Source organism: Lotus japonicus, chromosome 1 (assembly GCF_012489685.1).
Source record: "Lotus japonicus ecotype B-129 chromosome 1, LjGifu_v1.2".
Taxonomy (NCBI): domain Eukaryota; kingdom Viridiplantae; phylum Streptophyta; class Magnoliopsida; order Fabales; family Fabaceae; genus Lotus; species Lotus japonicus.
In genome coordinates, this window is record NC_080041.1 from 3,181,375 (window position 1) to 3,201,585 (window position 20,211).

A 20,211-nucleotide genomic window follows, 5' to 3' on the forward strand; every position below is an offset into this window, starting at 1 on the left:
GTTCACCAATTCCCGCCAAATAATCCGTCGGAGCATTACCTTCGCAAGAGACATGACAAATCTTAACTTCTCAATTCCGCGAAAGAAGAAGATGAATGTCTATCAACATAATACCATATTGGTAGAAATCATATCTACCCTTCCTCACCGCTCGAACCAAATCCAGACAATCCATACTTATCGACCCACTTATGTGTTTAGACACGATAGATTATATAACAATTTACTCATATAAACCTCTCTAGAAATTGATCCAATAATCTATGCACTTTGATTTAGACCATTTAATAATTTTAATATGTTTTAACTCGGTCTATAAATTTGTTGACACATTTACAAATATATTTGTTTTTTTATACATCGGAAAATTAATTGAACGAAACAAACACTAGCCAACATAAAGAGTCCCTTAGGAGAAGGACTTCAAGCTCTGAAGGAGGGATCTCGACCATCGACTAGTTGTGGAAAGACAAGATCTACGCTTAGCCAACCAATCCGCCGCAACATTAACTTCCCCGCCACACCAAAATAACTACACCCGCCAACTCTTTGCAAGCAAACCTTGAATCTCCATAAGCACAAATATATTTGTTGAATGATTTTAACATGTTTTAACTTGTTAACTTATAATTTTGTTGAATAAATTTGACTCATTTGTTGATCTACTTAAATGCATCATCACAAAACAAATATTTAGATCGGCCACTACGTCAGACTTTCAAAAAGAATCGTCTCTAACCTAAACAAAGCCCGTAATAAATAATAAATCAGAATCACCGAGCACATCAAACCTCCACCAACTCCGGTTGTGCGTCGAGCCTCACCTCACCTCACCGCCTTGGTCCTCAACTCCGCTTATAAAAAAGCCCATATAATATAATATATAAAGAGTCTTAAATTTTTGAACTAGGTCAGACCTATTTAAACAACGCGCATATCGGAGTCTATCTTCACCCCTACTACTAAACACGCAGCAGTAGTAGGCTCTGCAACAACAACAATATCTCTTGTTCATCTTCTTTCCATCTCCTCTCCCTTTGCAACACAGACACACTTATCTGTAGTTTCTCACTCACTCACTCACTCACTGACTCGCATGCAAAGCACGTGCCGCGTTCTCCTTCTAAACCGGAAAATACAACACCACCATAACACGACGAAGTGACGAACCGTTTTCACCCTCACGCATTTATCACTATCATCATCACGCATTAAACATTACAGATTAAAACAAACAAGCTAATCAGAATTCTGAACTTCACAAACAAACCCTTTCTTTCGCAATGGCGAATTTGCCCCAATCGCTCTCAGTGTGTAGCGGCGGCGCCGCCGTCGTCGTCAAGGATCAGAAGACGGCAGCAGCGGAACGCATTATTCTCAAACTGATTCTCGAACTCAGCAACCCTGATAATCGTGAACGCGCTCTTCATGAACTCGCTCAGGTCGTTACCACTTCGGTACTTCCCCTCTCAATTTCGTTTCCGTTTTGTTAGAATTTGAATGAGAATGAGAACTTCGTTTCAACTCAGTCAACATCCCTCCGTTTACTAGGGTTTTACTCTCTTCTTTTCGTTTTCAATTCAATTTCTGGTCTACATTTGCATTTGAATTTTCAAGCATTGCTTCTGTATTCATATATGATCATCACTGTTAGTTAGATTGAAAATTACACATGTGTGACTTCACATATGTATTATGCTTAACTAGACATGTCAAAATTTTGCTTCGCCGATCATCGCCGTGTCAAAATTTTGCTTCTACCTTAGCATAGTTATGTGGAATCACGATTACATTTGCATTGTCTGGGTTTGGCATTTTCGCATTACAATTTGGTTAGCTAATCAGTTTCTCATATTTCAGAAGAGGGAGTTAGTTCAGGATCTCGAACTCGCTCCGCTAATTTGGCATTCTTTTGGTACCATTGCTGTGCTTTTGCAGGTATGTATGTGTTTGATTTGTTATGTTTTTGAGCTTATGAATTTCTCTCTTTTCGGTCCTGTTTATGCGTTTCGAGCGTTTTTTATAAGTGACAAGATGACGGAGAGAGTTATAAGTAAATTTCAATGGTGGATTTCAACTAGAAGTTGTTTTAAACTGTTAAGATATAAAATTGCTCTATGTAGTTTGTCATGCCAGAAATGGTTTTTAGTTTGACTTAATAGGACTCTTTTCTGAGCATGCTCTTTAAATGGTTTTTCTTGATTGCTTTAAGAAATTAAGCCTTGGTAAATAGGTTGTACTGGTTGCCCTGCACAGCTGCACTTACCTGGATTTGGCATTTTTATTTTCTTCCAGGAAATAGTTGCTGTATACCCTGTTCTTTCGCCACCAAATCTTTCTCCGACACAATCAAATCGAGTATGCAATGCACTTGCTCTACTTCAGGTGAGATGAGTTTGTTCAAGTTCGTTTTGTATCTAGTGTTCAGGACACAGACAATTTTGATATGCCCCAAAGATATTTTTCTTAACACTGAAAATCAATTGACTTGGAAATGAGTCTAGCAATACTTTCTTATTGGTCTTGTTTTCCCTTTCCTTCATGTGATACAAATTTGAAAACAATTTTGCTAACACTTTTCTTTTTCTCATGATTTTACTGAAGTGTGTGGCAGCTCACCATGATACAAGGAGGCTATTTCTCAATGGTAATGTCAAGTTTCATACTCATTTGAATTCGGAATTACTCTTTCTGTCTCCTGTTCTCTGTATCATTAGGGGTAAATGCAAAGTTATAAGCTCAATCATCAACTCAATGTGGAATTGCAATTTGATCTTTCTTGATGATAAATACACCACCAAAAACAGATGGCCCAGTTCTCTCCCTTTGCCAATTCAATTCTATCTTCCCAGATTTTCCACTGTATTATAAAATGCATTATTTGAAATTACTATTTTTTTGTTTGTTGCTTTGTTTTGGAGCATGCAAGATCACTGAGCTTTTGTTTTGGAGGAAAGTTTTTCCTTCCCCAGCTGTATATTCCCTCTTTATTTACTCTCAACTAAAATTTATTTTTTCTATATGAAAAAATGAATATAAGATGTCCTTCCTGGAAGATCTTTGGTCCAGTAACTAGCTTCTATACATGAAATTTTAGCCATGGGGAGAAATTTTAAATGCGACTTGCACACCCTGCATACTGTCTCTTCATCATACAACTCTGGTGTTGCATGCTTGAAAATGAGTTTCTTTCCCCCATTGTTCACTCCACCTGATTCCCTTTCTTAGTGATTATACCTTTTCCTTGTGACTTGTATTTTTTGTTGCTAATATCTATACTTCCACAAGAATATGTAAGCAGACTTATGCGTTGAATTTGTTTTGGTAATATTATATTTAAGGAGATTGCTTTGAAATTGTTTATGCTCCTTCAAAGATAACATTGATGTAAAAAGATATTAGCCTGTTCACTCTTTACACTTTTCTCATCTGCAGCTCACTTACCTCTATATCTGTATCCCTTCCTTAAATCAACAAGCAAGTCAAAGCCTTTTGAGTATTTGAGGCTTACCAGTCTTGGTGTCATTGGTGCCTTGGTGAAGGTACTACATCCTTGCTGATTCTGTTGTTTGATAACCTTGACTGAAGATTAATTTTAAAAGGTGAAAGTCATGCTGAAAAGAAGATAATTTTATTTACTAAAAAGCAAAAAAATATTGCCACAAAAAATTATATATGGCAATAACAGCACAACCTTAAGATATTATGCCTCGAACAAAAAGCACTTGTGACTTATTATTTGATTAATTCAAATTTTATGACAAGCAGCTAGTTGGGTAAATATTTAGTTGCCTCTAATAATTATTATTAAGTTTCAAACTTAGTCCTGTGAAATTTTCGTATAATTTAACAGGATGTACTAATCCAACTTAAATGAATGACTTCATCTCTATTATCAAAGAAAAAAAGTTCCCCTACTATTTTTTGTTCTTGGTTCTTTTCGTAACTGTTGAATTTTTTACCACCCAGTCACATGTATATCATTTATATTTAAGTCATTTTAATTTCCCTCTTGATATTCAGCAGGTTGATGATGGGGATATTATAAGCTTCCTTCTTTCAACAGAGATAATTCCACTCTGCCTGCGCACTATGGAAATTGGCACTGAGTTGTCAAAAACAGTTGAGTTTACCCCGGCCAATGTTTTAATACAGTATTTTGTTTGTGTGAATTGAACTTGGTTGCTATATCATTCTTTATTTTGCTTATATGACTAACATGAATATTATGTGAACTTGAGAAAGTTGTTCTTCTAAGAACCTTTTTTAATCCCATCTTTTAAGCTGTTGGTCTTATTATAAGCTTTTAGCTATAGTCAGGAGACTGTTGTACTCTTGTTGATGTGTTTAGTGGCACAACAATGCAACTTAAGACCCGCAGTTGTACTACATGGACTCTATTACAGTGCTTGATACATAAACTAAATCTTTGAGATGGATTTGTGTGGTGAATGTGAGAAATATAAAAGCTACTTGTTAATGAATGTTGCACTTGTGTACTTTTATGTTCTGTAATGGCTGAGCCACTTGAATTGTTTTAGCTGCCTGCCTGCCAATAACTCTTAATCCTGTTTTACCTAAAAGGAATTATTGAAGTTCTATTTCCCTGCAGGTTTCAACATTTATAATTCAAAGAGTTCTGTCGCATGATGTTGGTAAGGGATATATTTTTACTAGGACAGACCGCTTTTGTGCAATTAGTCAAGTTTTGGGGGAAGTGGTGGCATTTCTTGCAGAGCAACCTTCACCTCGTCTTTTTAAGCATGTTATCCGATGTTATCTTCTTCTGTCAGAAAATTGGAGGTTGGTTAATAATATTAACTCCAGTATCGTAAGTGCTCCAACCATGCCCTTTCCCTTCCATCTTCTAATAAAACTCCCCTCGTATTAAAACAGTGGTGGCGAAGCATTACGCAGATATTTTCCTGAAATCTTCAGAGATGGCACTTTCAATAGTTGGCTTCAAGTAAGTACTCACATGTTTGCCATACATCATAAGATAAACCTTAATATTTTGAGACATGATAGTGTTAGGACCTGTTGTCCAAGGGATGAAAAACTAAATAGCCATTTTTATCTTTGAAAGAGAGAAGGTTGGTCACTCTAGTCCCCTGAAAGATAAAATACATTTAATTCAGTCCTCCCCGAGATTAAAATTAAATTTCTTTTTGATTTTTCAGGGATTAAATTAATCGTTATCTCATCTTTGAAGAATTAAAATGATGATTTACTCAAAATTTATTTAACCTTTATATTATAAATTTGAGATCTTTGGGATTTGGCTAGTGAGACATTCATTCACTTGCTCTCTATGTCAAATAATTTTAACCTTATCTCTCCCCCATCTAACAGTGTGAACTTTTCATACATTTAAATTATCAAAACTTAAGTAGTATTTTAATTTTTAATATTTATTTTATAATTCAAAGTTCCTTAAATGATGTAACTTAAATTTTAGTAGCTTAATATAATTTGCTACAACAATTTAATATTGCATAATTGTCCTTAATCTTTCTATTTTTTTCATTCAATTTCTATTCCTTATTTTTTTTGTCAATTTAAATTTTAATTCATATGTTGTTTTTAAGCTAATATTCTTTTAATATATAGATTATTATATTCCTTATTCAATTTTCAATTCAATTTTAATCCCTTTCTTATTTTTAAACTAATTCTATTTTAATATTTATATATTAAGTTGAAAATAGATAATTACTTCAAAGTTGTGGTACTCGAATATTTTAATATCAAAATTTATTCATGTTTTTAGTTTACGTTATCTGACCTTTGCCTTAATGTTGCATTCAGGATCAAGACCAATCACTCATGTTGGGGCTACATCATTTGCTTCACAAAGTTAATCAGCTTCCTTCACAACAAGCTGGAGGTGGGTTCAATCATATGATGGCACCCTGAGAATATAGATCTTGGTTAGTTGCTAGGTCCGAGATAAATTAGTTGATGCACCAAATTGAGGCTAGACCAGTTGTTTTACACCAAAAATTGAGTATTAGTTGCGATTATAGATTATAGATTATAGATTAAATATCGAGTTAAAAAAGTTGCTCGATCGAGCTGGTACTTTTGACCTACTTAATTAGGTGGTTCATTTAATCCCTAAATGAATTTTCAAGTTGGAAAGTGAGATATTAAATTGGCGTTTTTTTTACTCCTCCCTTTGGCTGTTCTTTTTAGACTCTACGAAGTGGGTTTGGATCTGCGTTAACATAATTGATTCTAGATAGGATTAATTTTAGTAAAATTGCGTATAGTAAACATGAGTTAAAATGATGTGATTTACGTTTAAATACATCTATGAAAAATTGGTTTTTTACGTTAGTTTATGATATTCAGTTATAGAATTGATCATATTTAGCTCTATTCTCTATAGCTTTTAGCGGAATTGATTTTGGGAGCTGAATCAATTTCCAAAATGGCTCTCTTGTCAATTTAGAATGTTTCCGTGTAACCAAACACATGAGTATTAGGTGGCGTAACCATGTTAAGAGAAATATAATGCATCAAGATTACAAATGAAACGTTAAGTATATAGAGTTATCAATTTTATATTACCGTTTTATCAAAAGGAAAGACAGGACAACCGATAAATTCTTTGATTATTCTCTGACCATCCCATTACTCTATGATGATGGTTGCATAAGAACCTGGCTATGCTACAAGAATCAACGATCGTGTGGTCCTGCTAGTAATCAAATCTTCATGATATAGTGGTCCTAAGTCCTAACCTGTCAGCCAATGAACTAGCTTAACAAAATGTTATATCATTGTTTTTGGTTCAGACAAAATGTTATAACTAAATCCAAAGACTTAACTATATTATTTTCTGAGCAACTACAATGGTATCTTTATTTTTTATCCGAAAATTGGATGTGTTTTTTTTTCCCAAATTACAGGTATTATCTATTGAGACAATTTTATTCGACTGTGATAAATATCAAAGATTTTCTCATATAAATTGTACTTTTGATCTTGGGATCTAACAACACTTTTAACCACATGTTTTGTTTTTTTGGTTAATGATTCATTGGCATTTTTGAAGCTAAATGTCACAATCCAATTCTCGCATTGGTGCCACATGCACGTAATAAACAAATAACATCAGTAAAAATTAGGAAACAAGGATTCTCTTTAGAGTCCGTTTCAATTTTTCACATTCCTCTTTTTCAATAATTAAGTTTGCACACCTATAAAGCACTTAATTACATTTACATTTTAGAGCAAACGACATACAATAACAAAAAAGTGATTTTTACTCTCATAATAACATACTTAATAAAATCTGAAATTACAATCCAAACTGATTCTTATAGTTGCTCCAAAATTTCAACCTTTAACAAGTCATTTACCCGTGCAAAGTTCATGTAATAAATAAAATAGGTTTTTAAAGTTATACTATTTATATTGTTTTTATATATTAATTAAGAGGTCTCAATTTACTCCAGGAGTAACTTTTCAAATCTACTCCTCATCCTAGCCCTTCATTTCAGTAAAATTTAACGGTTGTGATTAAGATCTAATTAAGCCTCACGTGATTTTCATTTTATTCCTATTCTGGAATTCATCACCCTAATTAGATCACAAAAGGCTTTATGCTACATAGATCTCTTCAAGTTGCCATCCACTCCGTCCAATTACTATATTATCTATGTCTATCATATGTATCACTCCTTGCAATTATGCTGCACATGTGTGTTTTTCCATAATTTTGTATGTCAAAAACATCTCACATGGAAGGTAAAAGGATCTGGGGCCTGGGCTATAGAATTAAAATGATCTCACAATCAATTCTACATATCGCTTAAAAAGAAGAATGAGACAGGTTAAAAAATTATTTGCTGATGAAGCTTCGTAGGAGAAGCAAAGGATTAAAAGAACACAATTTTACAAAAACAATGATGAGTAGAAAATCGAACCCGTCAAAATCTCATTTGTGGAATTATCAAATTGGATAGTAAATGGAGGGTTTTCTCACGGGAGATTGAATCTAAGCGAAACTAAGAAAACTTTCTTTGTCATCACTGTGTGAATAAAGGTGACAATTTGGAGAAACAAAACGGCGAGCAATTGCAAGATATGGGGAACAACAGGTCACTTGATGATGAATTATATGTTAATCACAACCGTTGAGTTTTACTAAAATAAAGGGCTAGGATGCGGAGTAAGTTTGAAGAGTTACTCCCGGAGTAAATGAAGACCTCCTCATTAATTATTATATAAATATATATAAAGTGTGAACGGGTACCAGATGTTTATACCATATATATTTGTGTTACATTATAACCTGTTTTTTTTTCTTTTGACCGATGCACGTTTGGAAAATTGTATGCTCTTCTTGATAAATGTTTTTCCCGAAATTCAAACTTATGTTCTTATCATTACGGAGTCTAGTTTTATTTTTATTGTCATAGAAGGTTATCGCCATATGTTAAGAATACGGTTGCATGTCTTTTTCATAATTCAAACTTATCCTCTCATTCTTACGTGACCTAACTTGTTTACCATTAGACCAATACCTTATTAATTATTAGTTATAGGGTCTAACTTACTTATAATCGAAATATAACAAAATATTCACTTTTCATAAAAAAATTCTTAAATGTATTATCATATAATATCTAATAATATTATATTAGGTAGCGTTTGATAGACATGTGGGAAGGGAACGTAACAGGACACATGAGTTCCGTTCTGTGTTTGCCATGTTTTTAAGATGGAACGGAACGAGACAAAAGGCTCCAGGAACGGGACACTTTGGTTCCCTGGAAAAGGGTGGAACGGAAGGGAACATAACGGAACACTTTCTTAAAATTTTTGCAAGTTCAAAACTACCCCTAATTTATATTTGAAATTTTATATATCTAAACAGTTTAAAATCACTTCTAAAATTGAAAGCACTTATTATATTTGTAGACAAAGTTATATGAAAATCTACTTTTTCAAAAAAATCACTTGAAATAAAATCAATTATTTTTTCAAAAGTAAAATCACTTTTTATAAGCAATGATAAACGAGTCAATTAGAGTGCGTTTGATTCAACTTATTTTGAAAAATCACTTTTTAATCAAAAAATCACTTTTAAAATCAAAAAATCACATTTTTAATCAAAATATCACTTTTTGTGTTTGTTTCAGGTGAAGCTGAAAACAAATTATTAGAAACAGTTATTTTAGCTTATCATGAAAATCTATGATGATAGATGAGAGGAGATAAAAAAGTGATTTTAATTAGAGTAGTCAAACACGAATCAACTTAATTAAAATAAAATCAATTATTTTCCAAAAGTAAAATCAGTTTTTGTAAGCAATGATAAACGAGTCAATTAGAGTGCGTTTGATTCAACTTATTTTGGAAAAAAAATACTTTTTAATCAAAAAATCACTTTTTGTGTTTGTTTCAGCTAAAGCTGAAAACAGATTATTTGAAACAGTTACTTTAGCTTATAATGAAAATCTATGATGATAGATAAGATGAGATAAAAAATGTAATTTTAATTAGAGTAGTCAAACACGAATCAACTTATGCTTTTCTCAAAATCTCTTAAAAATAAAATTATAGTTAAAAATCAATATTTTTAATCTAAACAAACACACTTAAAATAGCTTAAATAGATAATTAGGTTTCTACTTTTTTCAATAGCATACTGAAACAACTTAAACAATATATAAGTGATTATTTTAAAGAATTATAAGTGATTATTTCATGAAGTAAGCAATAACAAACGGTTTCTATGCAAAATGTTCAATTGAGTTCAATTTGTTTTATTACACTTGCAGGGTTATATATGTAATTAAAATCATTGTTCTGTTCTATTGACTTGGAGTTACCAAACACAACATACAGAACATTATTGTCCTGTTCCATCCTGTTCTGTCCCGTTCCGTTCTGTTCTGTCATATTTCGTTCCGTCACCAAACGCTACCTTAGTCTAACCGTAGCCAAAGCAATCTTCTCAGTTTTTTTTTTGGGTATATAAACATGAGTAGGAAGAAAACTTTATGTGATAATATCTTAAAATATTATATTATATTATTATTATTATTATTATTATAATATATAAAAATGTATAATATAATATAATATAATATAATATAATATTGTATAATATATATATAATATAATTTTAATAATACATGTAACTTTCAAAAAAAATAAAACATGTTAAAAAAAGTAACATATAAATAAGAAGGTGTCATCATATGCGTGACAAGCACAAGCCTCTCGAAAGTTATATATACACTCTGACACACAACACCGGTCGCCGGAGAATAAAAAGTGAGAGCGGCGGTTCAAACTTTTCCGGCCATGGAAGCGGCGGTGGTAGCGGTGGAAAACATACTCCGTTACAGTTTCAAGAACAAGAAGCTTCTAGAAGAAGCCCTCACCCACTCCTCCTTCACCGGCGCCACCTCCTACGAGCGCCTCGAGTTCATCGGCGACCCCATTCTCGGCCTCGCCATCAGCAACTACCTCTATCTCGCTAACCCTTCTCTTGACCCCGGCCAGCTCTCTCTCCTCCGCGCCGCCAATGTCAGCACCGAGAAGCTCGCCCGCGTCGCCATTCGCAGCGGAATTTACCGCCATGTCCGCCACAACAGCGTTCCGCTTGTCGATAAGGTTCGGGAGTTCGTCGTTGCTATTGCTGGTGAGGACCGCACTGTCTGCTATGGTGGAATCGTGAAGGCTCCTAAGGTTCTTGCTGACATTGTTGAGTCTGTGGCTGCTGCTGTTTACATTGATCTTGGTTTTGATCTCCAGAATTTATGGGTGGTGCGTCTTCGTTTTCTCTAAGAAATCTCTGTTGTTAATTCATTATATGATAGTTATTGCATTTTCATTGATCTTAAGATTTTCTGATTCAAATGTTTGAAATTTCCATCTGGGGTGTTGTGTTAGAATATGAAAATAGATTATCTTATCATATAATTGAGTTTCTTTTAGGTAATTTAGATTATTTTCTAGATTGGTTTGAGTTGCATTGGAAATTGAGAACAGGAATTACAAGGATCGCGTAAAGTTAGAAGCTATTGTGAGTAGTGTTCAGTGAAATCACAGGATTCCTAGCATGATTTGTTTGATGATTTGCAGATAATCCATGACACAAGACTTATAGCTTCTAATTAGAAGTGATTTATTCTAGAGAATTTCACCGTAGAACCAAAAATGGCAGAGGTTTTCCTACTAACATGTTAAGTGCATATTTGAAAAGTAGAAGTAGAATCTCATATTATTATAATCGCTTGAGAAATAAGCTTTGCGATTGCCTGCGGTGTTTGCGTGCATGTTTTAAAAGTGACTTTACTTTTATACCAATTGTTACGCAAACACACCTGAAATCGTTTAGTGCATGTTTGGAAATTATTTACAATTTATGATAAAGCTAAAGCCAATTATGGAGATAAACTTCTATGAGTAGCTTCTTGGTGTGAGGAGAATTGATTGAGGAACTATTAGTTGCTTTTATTCAAAATCTTTGTGATTTGGTGCTGTGTCCTTGAGGCTGAGGAGAATTTATTGTGAATTCTGATTGTTCTTTGCAGATAATTAGAGGTCTTTTGGAGCCGATAGTGACATTGGATGATCTGGAACATAACCCTCAACCGGTGACAATGCTCTTTGAGATCTGCCAGAAGAATGGGAAGCAGGTTGACATCAAATACTGGAGGGACAGTGACAAAAGCATTGCCGGTGTCTTTGTTGATGGGCAAATTGTTGCCTCTGCTTCCTCTGATCAGAAGGACATTGCAAAGCTTGATGCTGCCAAGGTTGCCTTGCATAAACTAGCACATTTAGTGCCTTCCAGTACAATGACATTTGACTTTTGTGCGAGCATTGACGGCACCTTTGAGATTGATGTCGCCAAACACAGGTTACATGAGCTATGTGTGATGAAAAAGTGGTCCAAACCAGTATACAGGTAACCACTATCATTTGCAATGACATATGAAAGAATAACACTCATTTAGAGTCCTGATTTCTTTATATAAAATGCATCTTCTGGTCTTCTGATTCCCTCTAGTAGCCCAAGTATGAAAGTACTATGGTGTGTGGATGAAACAAAAATGATGATGATGAAAGTAATTTTTGTTATTTTCACTCCCGGTGTTATTTTAGTCCCCAACATTTTACCAACTTTTATATTAGTCCTTGTAGTAAAGAACTATTTTCAGTTTCTCAATTAGGTACCCTCCCCCTGAATCCCAATGATATCTAATCAGAATGAGGAAGTGCATGCAATTGTAAATGCATAGCCTAGAGAAATTATTTCCAATGTCCTCCACCATTCAAGAGAAAGAACCAACTACTTGATATCTTTGCTATTGTAAATCCAAATGCATGCCCTGAATTCCTGGTGCTTTTTAATTTCAATTTGTTCTTTCAGTTCAGTTTTATATGTGATGCTTTTGATCTGTGTAAACCAGCTTCTTACTCCTCTAACAATGTTTTCACAGCATTAGGAAAGATGAAGGCCCTCCTCATGAAAAGATATATCTCTGCTCGGTTCAGATACCAACCACCCCACATGGTCCACTCCAAATGTTTGGGGAGGAAAAATCTCGGTTGAAAGATGCAGAGAACTCTGCGGCTTCCTTCATGATTAGGGCATTACAAGAACGTAACTTCATATAAGAACTGTGTTGTAAATAGTCTGTGTCTTCTGTTTTCCTGTCATTGTTTTAAGACAAGAATTTTGTCTTTTGTAAAGAGGAATTCATGTTCTTGACAATACAAACTTGACAGGAAATGGTTGTTGAGTATCTGTTTTGCTACTTCATATGAAAATTCACCCCAAATTGTATTGAAATTTCTAACAGGTTGGTGATAAGTACATAATTACTTGATTATATTGGATTACATATTAGGTAGCCGTATGATGTGCCATGTTAAGTAAAATTAAACGCGCCTGGCTGTTCGACTGGCTAAACTCAGAACTGGTCAAGGGACTTGTTCATTTGACGTTAAAAACCTGGTAAATCTCATAACTGTCCTTTTAAGTCACTCATGTTTAGGGGACAAATTAAAGGGCCAATGTTTCAAAAAAAAAATGAAAGGGTCAAATCCTGAATATCAATTAATATTCTGGAAACCAAGTCTTTTAACTCCTATAACTCCTAAAATAATGGATGAGTATCCTGTAAAAAGGGTTGGCACTAGTATTCCAAAGTCCACACTTAAAATTTGAAAAAAACGATAAGGTAAAAAGAAAAAACTAACTTCAAAATAAATAAATAATTTAGGTAAATAAATAGTACTATTACAGAACATTGGTGGGATGGGAATAAACCACTAAAAGTGAGTGAAGATAAGGATCTTTACAAGTAGCATCTGACCCTGCATATAAGGACCCCTCTACATATCAAAACAGAAATGGGATTTCTAATACAGTTTGATTGATGACCCAATCCATCATATCTCAGATTGAGATCTTCTACTGTACTTAGAAAAGTGTACACAATCTCAACCATTAAATTATTTGATTATACTACTAAAAAATAAATAACATAGTTAAACAAATCTAAATGCAGTCCCTTTTTGGATTATAGGGGATTTTATTTTTTTATAGGAGGAGGAAGACTAAAAACAAACAAAATTAAGGAAGCATATCAAGGCACAAGGCTTCAATAACATGAGAAGGAAGAAGTTTCCAAACCCGATGCGAAGAAAACTCCCTACATGCTTGCCGCGCTAATAAATCAGCCGCATACAAATAGATTGATTTAAATGTACTAATTAGAAAGATAAAACATAAAACACAAAATCATATCACCTTTGAACCCACAACAAATACCAAAATAGCACATTTCTTTCATTCTACTGAGATTGTTATTCTAGAATATGAGCAAGATGTTACTCTCATCAAATGCGGTGGTGCAAGATTGTATGGTTGAGAGCATGTTGGTGCAGTGAGTATCCATGATGACGGAAATATAGACACTCCATGGCCGTGTAAGGCCTTAGTTAAAATAGGCAATTGCCTAAGGCCCCCAAGAATATATAGGCCTCCAAATATATTTAGTATGTAGACATGATATATCACTGAGACTTGAGATGGTAATGAAATAATGAAAAAATAGATAACATGAATTGCCACATGAGCAATGCAATGTAAGAACTTAGAAGTGCTAAACTCAACAAATTAAATTGTGTTACTCATAATAGTTTTTAATAACTTATATATATATAGTATTGTATATGTTTGCTCTTCACTTTCTGTTTCTTCTCTAGAAAAAAAATAATTTTTTTCATTTTCTATGTACGTTGAAGTAAATTATCAAAGAAGATATTTGACATTAAAGTGTTGCAAAATCTCTCATTAATTTATTCATTGTGTTTTATGTTCTATTGTTCATAATTTTTTTTATTTTACAGTATAAAAGTCTTGATAAATGATTTCGCACCTTAAAAAACGGGAAGATTAATATAAAAAAATTGATAATTTATATAATATGTTAGGTCTCTTTTAGATTCTTGTCAAAATAAAATGACTTTAACATTTTCGCCTTAGGCTCTAAAATCTCTGTACACGGCCCTGAGACACTCCAATGTTCAAGTCACTTCAAAGTGATCAAGGGTAGATGCGGTTTACTGTTTGTCAGTCAGTCATATAAGTGACATTGAGGTGTCAGTCTTTGTTCGTAACTATAATCTTTACAACTTAGTCTTACATTAAGCTAATTGGTTAGAAAATTAAGTGGAAGTCTTGCATTTTATCGTCCTGACCGAGCCGCTTGACAGTTACTTGATGTGTGAACATTTTAACCAACCAAAATGGTAATGAGCTAAGTGATCATGTGGACATATAACATATGAAGAGAAAGAGACAAAATTTTGCATTTTTTTTGTGAAAGATTTCAACTTAAAATCGTCTGGAAAAAAAAGGGGGCTAGAGAAAAGGAACTTATCAACTAGTAAGGTTTTGGTTGTCACTTGTCACCGCCCTGATTTGGTTTTTGTCAAAAAATAAAAAGTGAAGGACTGATTAAAACAGGGGTTAAAAGAGTTAAATTTCCAAAAAAAAAAATATTGATCTATAACACATCCCTCTCCACTGAGTCCTGTCCTTGTCAACTTTTGAAGCTGGGTATTGATATGCTATATATGTCTACATTTTCTGCTACTTATAGTTACTCCATTATTGAAGTGAGATGTCTGTAACTTCATGTTGGCACTTGATTTCCTTCTTTTTCCTACACCAGTTAAAATTTGAAGCAAATTATTAGTATCCCAAGATTGAAAAGATGTGCTCTTGAAGGCAAGTTTACTCAAAACTTGCTATTTTTTTACACACAACTTTAACACAAACTCCAATGCCAATATAGCAAAGAATTCAGTGCTATACTATGATGCCATGTTTTGTATATATTCTCATCTAGAAGGCCACATCAAAGGTATCAATTTTAAGGAGACATGGATTCATTTGATTGATATATTAGGAAGTTGTAACAAAATATTATGCAACATCTAAAATTAAACAATTTAATATGAAAAAAAAATGTTTTTCTCTCTGTAGATAGTGGATTCTCATAATGTGAACTAATCAGGGGTCTATACTCTATATACACTGGTTTATTAACAAAATGTTGTTTTCAATGTTCAGAAAAATGATTTGGAAGTTTTAATACGACAGTGGGAGACAGCAAGCAGACATATTCATTGAATGCATTAGCAAATGCAAATGGCCATGGCAGCCAAAATAAAGCAAATAAGAATGTTTCTCTAATTCAGCAAATAAGAACATGGTAGCCCATCATAGGTCAATTATAGTGAAAAGCTATGAAGTGTGAACTGTATTAACTTTTATTGCACCACTTGTTGAATGTTTACTTGAGTCTCTTAATCAAAGAAGTTAAAACTTAAAAGTGTAGCTTTTATAAGATTACTGTGATTAACCACAAATTCAGACACACTATATTTGCAGCATGAGTACCATTTTGTTGGCTTGATCACAAATATTCTTCACAAAAGATAACTATATATATTTGGGTCGAGAACATTTAAATCATAATGAAATTAACTTTTAGTATAAAAGTCTTTTTTTATTAATAAAACTCAAACTTGAGACTCTACTCAAAAGAAAATTAAATATATACCATTTCAATTGAATATTTATCCGCAGTAGTACGTAGGATATTTTGATGTAGAGTTGATTAGTATATGATAGATATTTTACAGTTTTGTAATCAAAATAAGGTGTGATATTAGTCAAATTAAAACACTTGTCATCTTTCTTTTCTTTGTATGAAGCTGGCACTATCAAACATTACCTGCACTTATTGTTTTGGGTATGAAGTGACACTTTCAGAATTCTTCTGAGTAATTTTGGATAAAATTCATCCAATTGTCATAAAATATATTCCAACATACTTTTTCTAATGTTATATCCAACAAGTCGGTCATCTCATCAATCGTCATATGACGAAAAATAGGAAAGCAACTCAAGTAAGACCCAAAAGAATTAATAAAATGTATTTTTAATTGATGGCTTTGAGCTGCAATTGGTGGCATCAATGTTGCTCATATCTTGGACCAGGTTTTGTCTAATTAAGAAGACTAGTATATTACAACATGCTAGTAGTAAGTAATTGATTCAACTAGTAAGTGTTTATTGAAAATGATTTTGCAACAACTATTGAAACCAGCCAGAGGGCCATAGGATGTTATGTGACTTTGTAGATAAATGTTCGAACTGTAAAACCAGTCTTTTGTAAAAAAAGTAAGGTAAAACTATCTAGATTAAATCTATAAAGTGGGTTTGGTCCTTCTTGCACCTTGCGCATAACATAAGCTTTATAGTATCAGATCTACCCTCTTTTATTTTTCATCAAACCAGCTATTTATGACCACTTAAACTTTTTACTAATCACTTAGATAAAGGCTAACGTTTGACTCAAGTTTGATTAATTATACATAAATTTGGTTAGTGAGATGCTTGAGTGCATACATATATAATTTACTTAGCACAAACTATGATCAACCTTTATAAAATATAAAAGATATTACTAAAAGATATGGCATATATACTGATCATACCCACAAGAATATGATTAAGTTATGTAGAAGATACTTATGGTACCGATAGATAAAAGAAACATATAATACCACAAGCACCCGCATTATATTATAACTGAGTAAAATTCTTTTTAATAGGAAACTAATCTGGTGATAATGCAAAACTACAAGCATGTTTGGATGGACCAATATTTTCTCAGAATCAATTCGTACACTCAAAAGCTATGCGTAAAACTTCTCCCTTCAGTTTATCTTGAATTCAAATTCAGAAAGATTTCCAAACATGGGCTGAATTGGCAAACAGACCTCACCTCTGACTCCAAATTAAAATCTGTACAAACCTGATGGAAGAATAAACAAAATATGGTTTAAGTAGATCCTAATCTATGATTTTATTCTAGAGAAAAAGCTAATGCAGTCCTAATAGTCTTTCTAATTCTGATAGATCATGTGCTCCTCTCTCTGCATCTTTAGCTGCTTGTAGAAGTTCCCAATGAAGGCCTCAGCTTTTGCAAACAGCTCTTGCGCATTAACTCCTCCAACCTCATCTTCTGCTTCAGGCTCCTCATCCATGACTTCTGTGTCAGCCTCTCCACCTCCTATGAAAAAAAGGCTTGGCATTGAAGCACACTTTTTCATCTTATATACTTTAATGACACGAAGAATCTTCTCGGATGAAAAATTTTCAACATTTTTAGGCTTCTTTTCACCATGTTCTGAGGCAGCACTTCCACTTTCCTCAGGGATGATTTCTGAGGGCATGTCTGGCTTCTGGGAAACAGGGAAAACAGGGGAAACATGTTGCTTTCTGTCTTCAAAGGGCTTAGAAAAAGCTGAAAGAAGGCCAGCTTCAGCTCCAAGTGAAATGATGAGGATGTTCAAGATGAAGTAAAGGTAGGTAGGTTTCAGAGAGGAAGGTAAGAAGGGTGTGATAACAAGGAGAAGAGCTAGGACAAAGAGCACTAGAACTTGAGATTTATCAACTTTGTTATTCATGGCTTAGATGAGTGAAAGGAGAAGTGGCAATGGAAGAGAATAAGATAAATGATCAAGAAGATCAAGAAGAATCAGTGATAGAGCATAAAGTAATTGGAATAAGTATAGGAATGACTAATGAGTGTGAGGTTCTAGACATATATATAGAGGACATAGAGTTGGGGTGACAGAGAGAAAGAAAGGGAGCAAGGAGAGAGTCAGAGAGACAAATAGTGGAAGCTGTCATTTGCATCAGCATGAATTGCATATGTGCATAAGAAAATGGAAAACATTTGGTAGACACTAATAACAACAAGATTGAAAGAGAAAAAGAATAGAGAGAAATTATTGTGAAGGTAATATATAATGTTATGTCGAAAAAAAATATAGAAAAAAATGAAGTGTATAAAAGGTGAAATGAAAAAGATAAATAAATCATATAATAGTAGCGATCACTCTCGTACACTCACTTTTGCGACTATGGTACTTAAATGTATGATTGTGGTTGATACTATTATTGAAGGTGAAAATGTTACTTGAATGTTTAAAAATCATGATAATGGTGTATTACTTTGGATAAAGATGGGTTGTCACCAAAATCTCACCCACACCTAGTAAGTAAGATATAAGAGGAGAAAAGAAATAAATCATGTGCGATGTGATAAAAAAGAAGAAGAAAGAGATATGAAGTGAAAATTGGTGAAAATGTAATGAAAGATAAACTATGGCGTGAATATATCAAAACCCTATTACTTTTGACCCCGTCTCTTTTCATGCATTCATGATAGATAATATTTCTGTATGAGTGTAGTTGTTTATGGGAGCGCAGTATTTCTGTATTTGTTAAACCGTGGTGTAGTTCTGTGGATAACGTAGCACAAACCTCTGATATTTTGTCTGTGATGACTGAAATCACTTATCTACCAAATGATGACAAAGATATCATAATATTTAATCCAATTGGGATGGAAATCTAAAGCAAACTTACTACTACTTGCAAACCAACTTCTTTATTTTTATGAAGAATATCCAAAACGTTATAAATATCACTTGACAGATGCTTAAACAATTAAAACAATTTCATTTGCTTCTGTTTATTCTGTTGCGTCCTTGCTTAGGTGTTCATATTAAGTATTGTATCTGTAGGACCAATATAGAGTTTAGGCACAAAATCAGGACAACAAGATGACATTATAGCATTTGCAAGTTGAAGAAATTGAACTTGTTAATTAGGAGAATAAGTGGATATTAGAAATCCTTGATTAGATAAGATGAATCATAAGTGCAAGTGACATGCAAGGGGGATTTAATTTGAATGTGTATTATTGGACTTTGTTTGATTGTCTTGTTTTGGGGGCATTGATTTGATTTGGTTACGCTTGGGTAATTTGAATGTGTATTATTGGACTTTGTTTGATTGTCTTATTCTTGTTAATATTAGTTTATAATAAGAGCTTATGCATATTAGTTTAATAAATTTCTCAAATTAGCTTATGAAAAAACGCTTATTGTTATAAGCGCTTAGAACCGTTTGGAAGAGTTTATTTGAACTTATCTTATCACATTTACGCTTATACATGTGTTTGAGTGAGCTTATATAAATAGCTTAACATCTTACCTATAATCGCTTTTGAACTTATTTTCAACTTATTTTAATAAAATTTTCAAATTAACTTATGAATATACACTAAATAAGCGCCGAGATGACATATCCACATACTGAGCCAGAGATATGATCATGCGAATCAGAGATATGATGGATCGGGCCTGGACAGTGGCTCTTGTTTATGTCTCTAGAAAGCAAGATCACAGGACGGATGCTTTGGCACAACAAACTTCTCAGGAGAGTTGGGAAAAGAAAGTCTAGAGGCATCCTCCGGCTAGCTTGGTTAATTCGTTGTACCATGATTCTTTAGATTAGCTGCTTGCTTTATCTTCCGAATAAGGGTGGGAATAGGCTGGGCCTATGTAGGCTTTGCGTAAATAGGTCTAGCTTGGCATATGGCATGTCAAAGATTTTTTTCGAGCCTGGCCTAACCTTCTCAGAAGTCTGGCCTGGCCTGATAGCCTATTTAAAGGTTTGTTTCACAACAAGAGTTTTACGTTTGCTAACAAACTTATTTGTACAAAAGCTTTCAAACTTAAAAACTAACGGGTTAAATTATACTAAAATAAATTTTTCAACAGTTAGACTCACAATATTATAAG

The 20,211-nt window shown here is 33.5% G+C and overlaps 3 protein-coding genes across 6 annotated transcripts; 2 read left to right on the forward strand and 1 right to left on the reverse strand.

The window, feature by feature from the left end:
• The first annotated feature begins 973 nt into the window (after positions 1-973).
• Positions 974-6,156, forward strand: LOC130731518 (uncharacterized). 4 transcript variants are annotated; one of them, XM_057583823.1, is made up of 9 exons: positions 974-1,457; positions 1,861-1,938; positions 2,296-2,385; positions 2,605-2,647; positions 3,436-3,542; positions 4,024-4,122; positions 4,613-4,803; positions 4,897-4,966; positions 5,809-6,156. In XM_057583823.1, exons 1-9 carry the CDS (start codon positions 1,284-1,286, stop codon positions 5,914-5,916), a joined length of 960 nt encoding a protein of 319 aa, XP_057439806.1. In that variant the 5' UTR covers positions 974-1,283; the 3' UTR covers positions 5,917-6,156. The 4 variants fall into 4 exon arrangements, with proteins under 4 accessions (XP_057439806.1, XP_057439807.1, XP_057439808.1 ...); XM_057583824.1 differs by having other exon boundaries at positions 4,027-4,122; XM_057583825.1 differs by having other exon boundaries at positions 974-1,442.
• Positions 6,157-10,241: 4,085 nt separating this feature from the next.
• Positions 10,242-12,776, forward strand: LOC130733088 (ribonuclease 3-like protein 2). Its single transcript, XM_057585161.1, has 3 exons — positions 10,242-10,788; positions 11,559-11,935; positions 12,471-12,776. The coding sequence occupies exons 1-3, from the start codon at positions 10,324-10,326 to the stop codon at positions 12,646-12,648; spliced, it is 1,020 nt and encodes a 339-aa protein (XP_057441144.1). The 5' UTR covers positions 10,242-10,323; the 3' UTR covers positions 12,649-12,776.
• Positions 12,777-17,251: 4,475 nt separating this feature from the next.
• Positions 17,252-18,181, reverse strand: LOC130733090 (uncharacterized). The gene has a single exon (XM_057585162.1). It carries the CDS (start codon positions 18,022-18,024, stop codon positions 17,461-17,463), a length of 564 nt encoding a protein of 187 aa, XP_057441145.1. The 5' UTR covers positions 18,025-18,181; the 3' UTR covers positions 17,252-17,460.
• Between the last annotated feature and the right edge of the window lie 2,030 nt (positions 18,182-20,211).